General features: G+C 42.4%; 2 protein-coding genes across 3 annotated transcripts in view; one reads left to right on the top strand and one right to left on the bottom strand.

Annotated features, from left to right (window-relative positions):
• Positions 1-620: 620 nt before the first annotated feature.
• On the bottom strand, positions 621-11072 carry TXNDC9 (thioredoxin domain containing 9). Of its 2 annotated transcripts, none has more exons than XM_041119500.1 (5): positions 11049-11072; positions 9079-9295; positions 6650-6768; positions 4519-4773; positions 621-2171 (listed from the first exon to the last, which is right to left on the bottom strand). In XM_041119500.1, exons 2-5 carry the CDS (start codon positions 9265-9267, stop codon positions 2054-2056), a joined length of 681 nt encoding a protein of 226 aa, XP_040975434.1. In that variant the 5' UTR covers positions 9268-9295; positions 11049-11072; the 3' UTR covers positions 621-2053. The 2 variants fall into 2 exon arrangements, with proteins under 2 accessions (XP_040975434.1, XP_029854942.1); XM_029999082.2 differs by lacking the exon at positions 11049-11072 and adding an exon at positions 10982-11045.
• Positions 11073-11619: 547 nt separating this feature from the next.
• Positions 11620-11791, top strand: part of EIF5B (eukaryotic translation initiation factor 5B) — a 40602-nt gene continuing 40430 nt past the window's right edge. The window contains exon 1 of the mRNA XM_029999081.2: positions 11620-11783. The gene's annotated coding sequence lies outside the window, so the exon portion shown is untranslated. The remainder of the gene's footprint in view (positions 11784-11791) is intronic.

Genomic DNA, 11791 nt, shown 5'->3' with positions numbered 1-11791 from the left:
ATGAAGGAAGAGGTCCAACTGAAGATTAACCTAGAAAAAAAAATCAGCAGCTTAAAGTGACACAAAACCACAGACTCTGACTAGGATTTGCATTGAGTTTGTAATGGGACTATTCACACATGGAACTGAATGACCTCTAACAACGCACCATGCTGGAATCCTGACAAGCCCACACCGTGTTTCCACACAGCATGCAACTACATTAGACGTGATTTTATACTTCCACAGCCTATTCAACATAATTAGGACTCAGAATTGGGTCCTGCTAAGGCACTCTTAAAAATACTGTTGGAACATTGGTTTCCTAAATTAAATTTCATGCAACTGGATTAAAAAAAAAAAAAAAAAAAAGCACTTTCTAGTGCATTTAGAGAGTTTGTGCATTAAAAAGGAGATCAACTCGAAGCAAGTCTACTTTATGCTTTTACTAGATTAACAGGCAGCTGTGTACATCTTAAGCTGATTGCCTTCTCAAAGCAATGTAATGTTAGACAGAACCATATGTAGTTTGCTAGAAATCGAGAAAGGGCACATGCAACTTTCTGATGGACCTTATTAAAAGAAAAAAAATAATCCACAGCACCTAGACCACCTTATTTGAGAGGATGCAGAAGTCAACATTAGAATTAAAATAATTTTATTTCAATGTACATGAACAGAAATAAAATATAATTTTTTAAACTTACTTACAGAGATATATTGCTGGGCTGGCCCAGTCACAAGTGTTCTCCACTACAAGGCAGCAAGACTGACTAGACCCACTTCACTGCTTTTTGGACCAACTGGATTCAAAGTACCACCTCAAAAGGGTCCTTCAGCACACAGCAAACTTTTTTTTTTTTTTTTTTGAAACGAAAGGAAAACTCATAACTCTTCACCTAGCCAGAAATTTTACATTGCATTCCAAGGAAGATCTACCTTGAAAATTCTGTCCATTACTGAAGAACAGTACACAGTATGCGGCGCTATATCTAAACTTAACGGATCAAGGTTTCTCCCAAATACTCTTCTCTATTCTACTCTCTTGTACAAAGCATCTGCTATAAAATTCACACATTCAAAACCACAGAATTATATAAACCCGTGAACAAGGCTCTTTTCAATATGCTTGTTGCTATGTGCTATTACCTGCTGTACCAGCTTTAACATGCAGCGTACATAGATGGTAAAAGGGCATTTCCCTTGACCATCTATTTCAGAATTCACAGAAGTTATGACTGTTTTTACAACTTATAGTGCAACATAGTTAAGTTACTCAATGTCATGATATGGCACCATAAGGTAAGCAATCATTTGTTAAAATGCACAATACCTTTACTAATCATTTTGTGGCCCTTTACTGATAATATAAGTAATAATAAATGTAAAAAGACAACTGGAAGAGGAACTGATAGGGAAAAAATCTTTTTAAAAAGTGTCTATCACCTCCTTTAATAAAGAAAATTACAAAAAAAACCTGGAACTGTCAGATTCAAGGAAAACAATAGGAAGTAGTTCTTCACACAACACAGTTGAACTGCGGACTCCTTGCCATATGACGTGGATGCTAGGATACTATGAGGATTTAAAGAGATTTTTCTTCCACTATTTTAACCATCAAATGCTCTCAGATACAGAGTTCCCCAGGCCACAGATTGCTTAAAGTATCTTCTGGGGAAGCACTGCTGTCTGCTCACCCTGTTTTTACTCTTCCTTGTGCATCTGCTTTTGGCCACCGACACTGGATGCTGGGCCAGAGGGACCTTTGGTCTGACTTGGTACAGTTGCTTCTAACAGTTATTTCAAAACACTTCATAAACTTTGTCTTAAGTTCATCATTTGCCATGTTATTTAGTTAGAAGGACTCAGATTTTTGGATTACAAATGACTTCCAAAGGAGGGAAAAAAAAAAAAATTAAGCTTTTTTCTGCTATGACTCAGTTGTATAAAACTGTATAGAAAAATGAGCATTATGTGCAGATGTAATGAAAAGCAGTAAGCTTTATAAAAAACATTCTTAGAAATGTACCAAGCATAAACAAAAGATGATTTAGAAATACATTTAGCTGTTCTTCTAGTCATCATCAGAATCTGAATCATATTTCTTTCCTCTGATGGTCTTTTTATCCAACTTCGTAAAGCTTGTTCCAAATTTCTTTTGACTTTGAAAAGGTGGGTCCATCAAGTTTCCACTGGAGGAAAAGAGTAAGACATGTTGATTAAAGCCACATTCATGCAGGCAGTAAGTAGCATCTCTAATTATCTGTTTCTCAGAAAAACACTGTAAAAGAACACAACCCCTACTCCCTAAAGCCACCCTAAGTAGCATTGTGGTGTTGCTAGCATAGCACATCCTGGACAAAATGGCCTGGATAACTGTAAGACAGGAGTGTGAGTGTAAACAGCACCCGTGAAGAGCTCTAGAGAAAAAATGTCCGAAAGAGCTCTTGCTGCAAACTGATCATGCTAAAGACAACCATCTGTCAGATTAAACACTAACCAGGGCATTACAGAGATATTTTCAAAACAAAGGAGGAGCCAGAAGTACAAAAGAAGCTAAAATTTTGTAACAGGGACTTTGGAATAGAAACAGATGGGTCAAACCCGGGTTTTGCACTGCCAGAAGTCACCTTGTACTATCTGTGCTTAGGCCAGACAGAGCAGCTTTCCCATCGGACACTGCATTCTGGCTAGTGGACTACGGAGGGACTCACGCCTCAGCTGGCATGTATGACCCTGTAGGGGCTTTCTCACCAGCATGTGGGTCCACGGGATGTTGGGAACAGCAGGTATTCACAAAAAGCTGGAGCACCCACATCTCCTACGGCAGGGGTGCGCAAGGAGGGGAATTCCCTCCCCTTGCTCAGAAAAGGGTGTGCCTGCTTTCACTCGCATGACCTATGAGGTGTTTGCATCTAAGTGTCAGTGAGTGAGCGAGCAATCAGAACCTTCTAGAATTAGCTATAGAAGGGCATTTCGAAATTTGTAGGTATTAACATTTTGTAAATAACATTTTGCCGATATTGATCCTTAATGTACAGCTCACTGATTGCTAGTTAATTACATGTCAGTAATAAGTCAATACACCACCTGAATCCTGATTTTGGTCAAGCAGTGTGACCTGAACAGTTTTCCCCCTAAATACAGTGTATGCTTTCACCATCTGCTACCCTACAGGCTGAAGGAAGAGAGCTGTTTCTAGGCTCTGAGGAGGACTATCTCCTTTTCAGGAACGCGAGAGAGCAGGACATTACATTCAGAGCAGTGTGGAAATGCAACACTTGTACATAAATGCATGTCTCCTGGAATGGATCTCCTGGGCTGTGCAGATACCATGGCTCACTTTGCAAATCCAGGGTAGCAAAGTCGGCATCTGACAAAATGAGCAAAGAACGAAACAACTCCCCGGCTCCACAAGTTGCTAAGAGCAGACTACACATAACTAGCAGAGACAAGTAGGAAGTAAAATTATGCTGTAAGCCAATGTACTACCATTTAGCAAATTCAATGCAGCTTGGTACAACTCCACTGAAATATTTCTCCCGTAAAAGGCTGTTGCTGTCTAGAATATATACCCATGCTGTCTTTGACTCCTCTGCGTACTTCCTTGTTACTTAACTGGGAAGTAGGTATTACCACTTGTTTTGAATTATGAATTTTCGTTTCAGTCATTTCGTCTTAAGTTCAACAGCTACTAAACTAAACTGAACAATAGTTTCTTTGCCTTTAAGATACAACAATACTTCTTGCCAAAATTTGGAAATTAGACATTGAAATAAATTCAGATAATAAAGTTTAAAAAATAAAAAAAAAAGGCCAAAGACATTCAGAACAAAAGAGCAAAATTAACCTAAAAAGATAAAGATGACATTTTAGTCACACTGAAAAACAAAGCAGAAAGTTGCAGTAGATGATTCTCCTGTCAAGTTAGGCTATTGTGGTGACATTTATCTTCTACTGCCTTCTATCCTGTAGTCTTAAATGTGGGATTTATGATGATTACATTGTACTTCTACACAAAGAATTTATTTGCACTTCCGCAACTTATTTTCACCTTCTGTTCTGTTCACTGGAAAAAAAACCATATTCATGTATGTAATATGGACTAACATGCAGTTTAAGGATGACTTGCTGAGTTTTCTCTGAAGTGGATTAAAAATGCTCAAACTATTGCATTGCCACTGTGACATCTAAGCATCTATAGTTGATTTAGAAAGGATTACACTAGATGCAGGACTCAGAGGCCATATCAAAGCAGCGTAGCTACTCTATACACCTCTCAGCAAGAACTCTGTTTATTTTTATGACTGCATAAAAAGGACAACGTAATGCTCATTATAATGTCTCAATACTTTGCCAGAGATACTCTCTTCTTTCCCTCACCAAAGTACACAGATTAAATAACTCGATTAAACTCTTGCGTGTCTTAAGCATAAAACATATCAGCCAAAGTTACAAACTTTTACAGATTCTCCTGTCTGCAAGCATGTTCTCCTTGCACTGTACCTGAAAATAAAACAATCACAAAAAATTAATTACCTGTAATTAATTATGGCTGCACAGCCTAATCTCCATTCTAAGGTCTCTGTAGTGAAGTCATCAGTGTTACCGAGATCAGTAAAGCCCACAATATAATCTTGTGTTTTTCCATCTTTTAATAGTGCTAGAGTGGGAATTACTTTGATGCGCAGTCTCTCACACAAGAAAGGAGATTTTTCAGCATTTAATTTCAAGAATTTTGTCTCAACATGCTTTTTGGCCAATACAGTCAAATGTTTGTCCATTATTTGGCACCTGTGAAAAAAGCCCAAAATATATGAAGTGTTGGAATCAATAAGCTGAAGAATATGTATTTTAAAGAAAGTTTAAAAGGAACAGTGCAGGGCTAGTTCTGTCATGTTAATTCCTCAGATATGACCTTTGTCATTAAGAATTTAGTTTCAAGAGAAACTGTGTTTCAAAACAGAGTAACAACCTGGAGCACCTTTATTGCACAATTACACCATCCATTTCTCTCATTTCTTCCTAATTACTCCCACGTGCACCTGAAAATCCTTCTCATTTCTTGATGCCTGCATTTATTGATGAAATTTCCCTCTGACTTCTATTCTTCCTGCTCTAGCTTCACTGCCTGTCAGCTGGAAAAATTTCTCTATAACGAACTTCATGTCTTCAGAAAAGTACTCTCAACATGTTACAGCGTTTTGGTTTTTTTCAGTCACTACCTCCACAACTGAGATGCAGTAACTCACTGTACAGGGCCGGGGGGAAGTGATTTGCATAGGCTGCTTCAGTAGTGCTATAGGCAAAAAATATTTCACTTTTCTGTTGCAATGGAATAGGAATGAGCATACAATTATTGTTTCGCAGCTAAGGGACAGTAACATGAACTGCTCAAAATACTTGTCAGATGGCAGAGATTTGTGGACTTGTCACCTGCAGTCTGGACTTTCTGGATTGTCATCTTTAAGTAGTTTGGCTTAGCTGCATGAACTCTGTGACTTGACTGTCCTTTAACTCAAGAGGACAGCTGAGCAGATCAGAAAGCTGGAGTGGGCAAGTATGAAAGCAACTTGATATTGTGGTTGGTAAACCTGACATACTAGCTTTAAGCTGGTTCTCAGCATGACACATTTTATAAAGCACTTTCTCTAAAGGTTCAAGAAACAAGAACCAAACAACCCAAACCTGTTCTAAGCTACTTTACCTGCAGAGAAAGTCTTTCAACTTCTTTGAGTAAAAGCTAGCCAAATATGACCACTTCAGATATTTGAGACTTAAACATTTAACCTAGAAAATGTAGGACGCAGATACCTCACTGCATAATCCAGCTTTGACCTCTTTCAATTTCTTACATGGAGGCTGTTTCTGTTTATATTCTATAAGCTAGAGAGAACCTAACACCTTGTGAGGGGAAAAAAAACCCAACCAACCAACAAAAAACAGGACAAATGGCTCCTCCTTCAACAAACTACTCTACCTTGCAACTGCATTTTAACAGAAGACACTGAGACAGACCCACTGAAGAACCCAGAACTTCTGAAATTCTTCCAAGGCAGTGGGAGATCTTATTTTAGGTTCCTGTTCTGAGTCAGGACATATTCGCAGATCTAGGTGTCTCACATCCCAAAAAAGTGACATAATCACAAAGGCACAGGCACAAATGGAAAGGAGTTGCAATTGGTATCCACAGATCCTTTCAAAGTAAAAGGTTAAATTCTGAAGATGCTTAGACAAGTTTTTGTTTATATTTTTATTTTTGTTTGCCAGAACTGTCCAGAACATCTCTGTCTGGAATAATCAAGGTGATCTTTTTGAAAAGCTGCTCCTGTATGGTCACTATGTTTACAGACCTGGCTCCCTCAAACTAAATCAATAACGAAACACAGCACTCTCAAGTATTGTCAGAGAAGGTATACATTTATATTCTAGTCAACTATGTAACAGAGTATTAATTGTTGTCAAATCATGTTCAGATTAACTAGAATGGAGAAAAAATATTAAAAAAATCAAATATCTTGAGAAGGGAGCAAGATTTGGAAAATGAAGGAATTTGAATACTTCTAAAAATGCCCATTTATTTATGGGATTTGAAAGAACAAAAGAATGTGTCTGTTTTTGTAGACATCTATAAACAAAAGGTTTCTTGAGCATAGCTTATTTACTCTACCTGAACGTTGTATCTCTATAGAAATGGCAAACCACATTTTTACTTTCTTTGACTTCTTGGAAAAAGTCTCTCTCACTTGGGATTTCTCTGTATTCTCCATGTCCTTTTGAAAGCCACTCCTTTTGGGAAACATAAAAGGAAATAATTAGTATGGAGTTTGTTAGTCCTGCACCTCTCATGCAAGCTCTACAGCTTTTAAGAAAAATAAAAGAGGGGGCCTGCAGTGGGAACCCATTTCACACAGTAATAGAAGGAGAAACAAATTACTTTCCCCCTTTAGTTCTGTTTTGAAAATATGCAAATGTCACTAGGCTAGACAATACTTTTGGGTTGCCCCTTTCTCAACAACAGATAGGTGGTTAGGCAGTAAGGCTACGTTACTTATTTGGAAATACAAATCTTGTACAGAGCTGCACAGATTTCTGCAGCGCAGCCTCTCAGTAAGACTAGACTAGTTCAAAGAGAACACCAATGACAAAAAACTCTCAGCATTTGAAAGCTGCTAATTGACCGCTTGGGCTACTCTCTCTAAAATGTTTCTGTACTCTCAAAGAACTCTTGTCTAAAACTGATTCAAGTCATTATATGTATTAAAATAGATTTCTTCTAGTTTTTCCCTCTATGAAAAAATCGGGGGGAAAAAAGCCTACTAACTCACCTCCAACAGATGATGTTTATCTACCAAATACACACTGGAAGTATCTTAGTGTGAGCCAGGCTTCCAGAAAACCATTCAGAAAACACATGCATACCATTAGCCATAAAATGTATGGAGAAACAGAATTTTGCAAGCTAAAATTTACAGGCAACTTCCAAAACTGCCTGATTAAGTGTGCAAATACAGTTTAGAAAAAGCAACTCTTCTAGATTTTCAACAAATGCACTTAAGAAAAAAGCCCAGCTTCTACAATACTGAAAGTTAACTGCAGTGTATTAAAACAAGTACAGACTAAGCGAAATGATTAGAAGTAGTGCAATATGATAGAACTTGACAAAAAAACCCTTTAGTTTCTGGGGCAGGGGGAAATTTAGATAAATCACTGTTCTTGAGGTTGCAGTTTTGTCTCAGCAGAGTGAAAAAAGAAAAAAAAAAAAAAAAAAAAGAAAAAGAAAAAAGTTTCCAAGCAAACCAAAAATATCCTGTAAGCTAAATTAGGATGGAACAAAGAACTGCCTGAACATTGTACACATTAAAAATGCATACAAGTATGAGCACATGAAGAAGTCATCATGATGCAAATCAAGAACTGACTTATCCTTCAACAGTGGGTATGCATTAATTCCCCTCTACACATTCCTATTCCAGAATAGCATGGCAGCGTACTCCTTTTACTGAGCAGCATTCTACTTCAAACTTGCATTGAAAATGCATGAGAACAGTGACTTAAGATCAACCAACATTAAAAAGTTTTTGCATGAGAACTATCCTGTTCACATCCAAGAAAATCCAAGTGTTACGACTCTTGAAAAAAGAAAACACTAGAATCAAATATAAACTGAACTTTGAAAACAAGGAAATAGTGTGCCACCTTCTACTTCTCTGTTTAGAGAATCAAAGCCGCTAACACTGCCTGTCCTCCAGCATCCCAACCATGCCATGACATTTTACTGCATTCCTGTTTCAAAGCATGGCATTAGCTTTTATGGGTTCCACCACAGCCACAGCATCTCCTTTCAACCCAGTCACCTCCCCGCAACCCAGTCTATTTCTTCGTTTAGGTTTGCTTAGATGGAGTAAGCTAAGAAACCTATGGCTTCCCTACTTACAATTCAGGTCTCACACCACATGTTACCAAAATTTTGATGAGAACTATGTTCAAAGAGACTTTTTGGGGAGCATAAAGACCACAATTTAGCATGAGGTATCAGGGACCAAAACAAAATTTCTTTCCTGCAAGAATAAATGAGCAGTCATACAAAGACAACATTTCATTGAGTTAGAAGGAGTGAGACAAATGATTCCACCCCAGGAACAAGGAAAGATCCTGTATCATTCTTCTGCAAAATACCTTAAGCGAACAGCACACATCACTTACATGCCATAAGCAACAGTGTCCAGAATTCAGAAGCTTAAGGAGCCTGAAGGCTTATGATTAGGTTGCCTACAAGGCTTATGCTTCCAGATAGCGATGTTCAGTGAACACAGACACACTCAAATCTTTGTACGAGACTCTTTATCCTATCCTTACTGTAAATAATCACAGAGGTTGTTCTCTCCTCCTGTTAAAAAACACAAAGCATGCACGCACAGACAGACACTTGCTTTCCTGGATAATTTAAAATGAGTAAGTACAGAAAGGTGAGGAAGAAGAAGAAAAAAACCCCCAAACAACCCCAAAACACTTAGTTCACATATACAATTTCCCTAGGACTTCCAAAAAGTCTGTTACACGGTACACATCAAAAATCTATATTACTATAGGAATTACTTGTTTCTGCTGCTGGGCCTTTTTTAGTGCCTCAAGCCTCCTTTGTTTAAGGCATTCCAATTCATCTTCATCCATTTGGTCCAACTTCTGCATTTCAGCATCCAGATGTTCTTCCACAACCTTGGCAGTCTGAAGTATTTCATTCTCCAGAACTTTCTGAAGTATTTCAACAGAGCTATCAGCAGCCATCTTTAACTAGAAAGTGATCTCTTCAGAGCTGTGGAAATAGTGACACATGGAATTAATGTTTATACCAACACTTAATTAAAAGCCTGACCTTTCTTACTTGCAATTCACGCTGTAGAGAAACAAAATGCTATGCTCTTTGAAGATAATAGTAGATAGTTCTTTTCTATATTGCAACCCCCTTTGCAGAATACTTCCACAATGAACACAGATGGTAACAAAGATACCAGTCAAGTCCTATTCTCTCAATCCCAAAGGCAGCTGCTGAAAGTGCACAGGAACCTGAAATTACTTGTCAATATAAAGCAGGAAATTTCACCAGTTCCAAAGGAACACTCATCCTGAGCCAGAGCCATGTACCTTTAATAAATGTTCTGAAACTAGAAGATGCAATTGGAAAGCTCCAAGCTGCTGGGAGGAGGTGTAAGATGTCTCAGAGTAAGTCTAAGCAACTAAGTCAAAGTTTCCGCCAATAGTTTAAATGCAATTACTTTAAGTACCGGATGCATATTAATGTATTTAAATCTGAATTAACATTCCTCTCTCCTCAGCTAAAAGACAGACAAGGTACTCAACAGCAAATGCTTTAGGCCAATACACTGCTTCAATTAGTACAAGACAACTGCCATTGCAAACACCACCCCATGGCAGCCAGCGAAAGGATTTAAAAAACCCCAACAACCACTACCTAATTGCTACATGAAGAAACACAGCTAAAATCATTTTCTGTAAAGTTCTCCCTGCCCAAACACTTCAAAAGGCACAAAATACTACGACTGGGGTGCATGAAGAGCTGGGGCAACATAACTGATTGTTCTCCCCAATAAACTTACACTACAAAAAACTATCACTGTAATGAGTGACAGTTTTGAAACAGGGACAGTGCACAGTCACCCTCATCAGATTCTCAACCTGCAGGCCACGGATGTGATGTGCTGAATTTGGGTTCCAGAGTACTCCTGGCTGTATTTCAAGATAGCCAAACTACCAGTGCCATTGGCTGTGTAAACACCTTGCATGCAGAGGCAAGAAAGCGTTTTAAGTAGCAACGGGAAAAGTACCAGCATCACAGCAGCGCTCCAAGTGTAATGCAACATCAGCAGTGCTAAGTCTGCTGCCACACTCCACACGTGCCACAGCCACACTTGCTCTGACGTGCAGCACCTTCAGTCCATCTCCCCAAAGCTGCTAACTACAAAGCCTCTCCATTAGTGTTTCCTATCCCCCTTTCTTGTATTTCCAGAGGAAATAGAAACCTGGCTAACGCAGATCACAGGCCACTAGGTCTTCAGGAGAGGGAGGGAACTCTGCTCAGCCGAGCCAAAGGGAGGCTTGTCTTCCAAGCAAACAGGAAGGAAAACGGAATACCACCCCCAGCCAGTCTCCGCTACAGCCCGAGGCCCCCAGAAGGCTCCCGGCTCCCCAGGCGGCGGAAGCCCGGGTGCCAACAAGCGTTTCCTACGCAGCGGGGGGCCTGCGCCCAAGGCCCCGCTCCCCGGGGGACTCGGTACCGCTGACAGGGCCGCGGTCCTGCCCGCTCCCCCAGGGAGGAGGCGCTGGGGGCCCGGCCGACGCCACCCACCGCAGACGGCCCGCCGCGGGGCCGAGGGGCGCCGCACCGGCTGCGGGGCGAGGTGGGGGCCGGCACACGGAGGGGCATCGCGCAGGCGCCGCCGCGCCCCCGTGGGACCGTTACGGACAACGGTCGCCCACCTACCCAGCTCCTGACGAGCTCTCTCGGGAAAGCCTCCCCCAGTCACGGTGCCGGCGGCGCCGCCCCCCGCCTCAAGCAACCGAAGCCCCGACACAAACCCGACACTCACCCCGCCGCCTCCGCCGCTCCCCGCCCCGCCCCTCCCGCCTCACACGCCGGCCGCGCCCCACCGACGTCTCGCGAGAGCCGGGCCGGGGCGGGGCCGGCTGCCGCGCGCGCGCACGCGCGCACGCAGCTGTCCCCGACGCGTTCATTGGCCGGGGCGGCGGGCGCGTCCCCGCGGCGGTCGGCGCCCAGAGCGCATGCGCCCAGCCGGTGTGGGTGTTGCACCGGCGAGTAGCAGCCGGGAGGGGGGTGATGGTGGGGCAGTGTGTGTCTGTCCGTCTGCGTCCGGCCCCGCGGGGACGGCCTCTGCCGGGCCGCGCTGCCTCACCCACGTCCCGTCCCCTTGGCGGCCGCTTTCTCCACCTTTCCCTCCCCCGACCCGCCGAAACGACACGTCTGGGGTGCAGCGCGGCTCCCCCGGCGCCCGGAAGCGGGGCCGCACTGCTCTGGGCGGGGCTTGGCCGCCAGGGGGCGTGTCCTGCCCCGCCCCTTGCCCACCTCAGTGTGCGACCGCTGAGGGGAGGGTGTGCGGCGGCGGCGGCAACGGTAACGGCGGGTGAGGCTGGCGGCGGGAGCTCGGGGCGAGGCCTGGCGCCTTTCTGGGGGCCTCCTTCTCGGGGTTGGGCGTGTGAGGCCGAGGCCGAGCCCCCGCAGGGAGTCGGGGCGAGGCGGGGCCGGGCTCCTCGAGCGATGCCGTGAGGTAAGGGC

Source organism: Aquila chrysaetos, chromosome 23 (assembly GCF_900496995.4).
Source record: "Aquila chrysaetos chrysaetos chromosome 23, bAquChr1.4, whole genome shotgun sequence".
Classification (NCBI taxonomy): Eukaryota; Metazoa; Chordata; class Aves; order Accipitriformes; family Accipitridae; genus Aquila; species Aquila chrysaetos.
The sequence above is the reverse complement of the archived record's forward strand: the minus strand, read 5'-3'. Positions and strand labels throughout refer to the sequence as shown.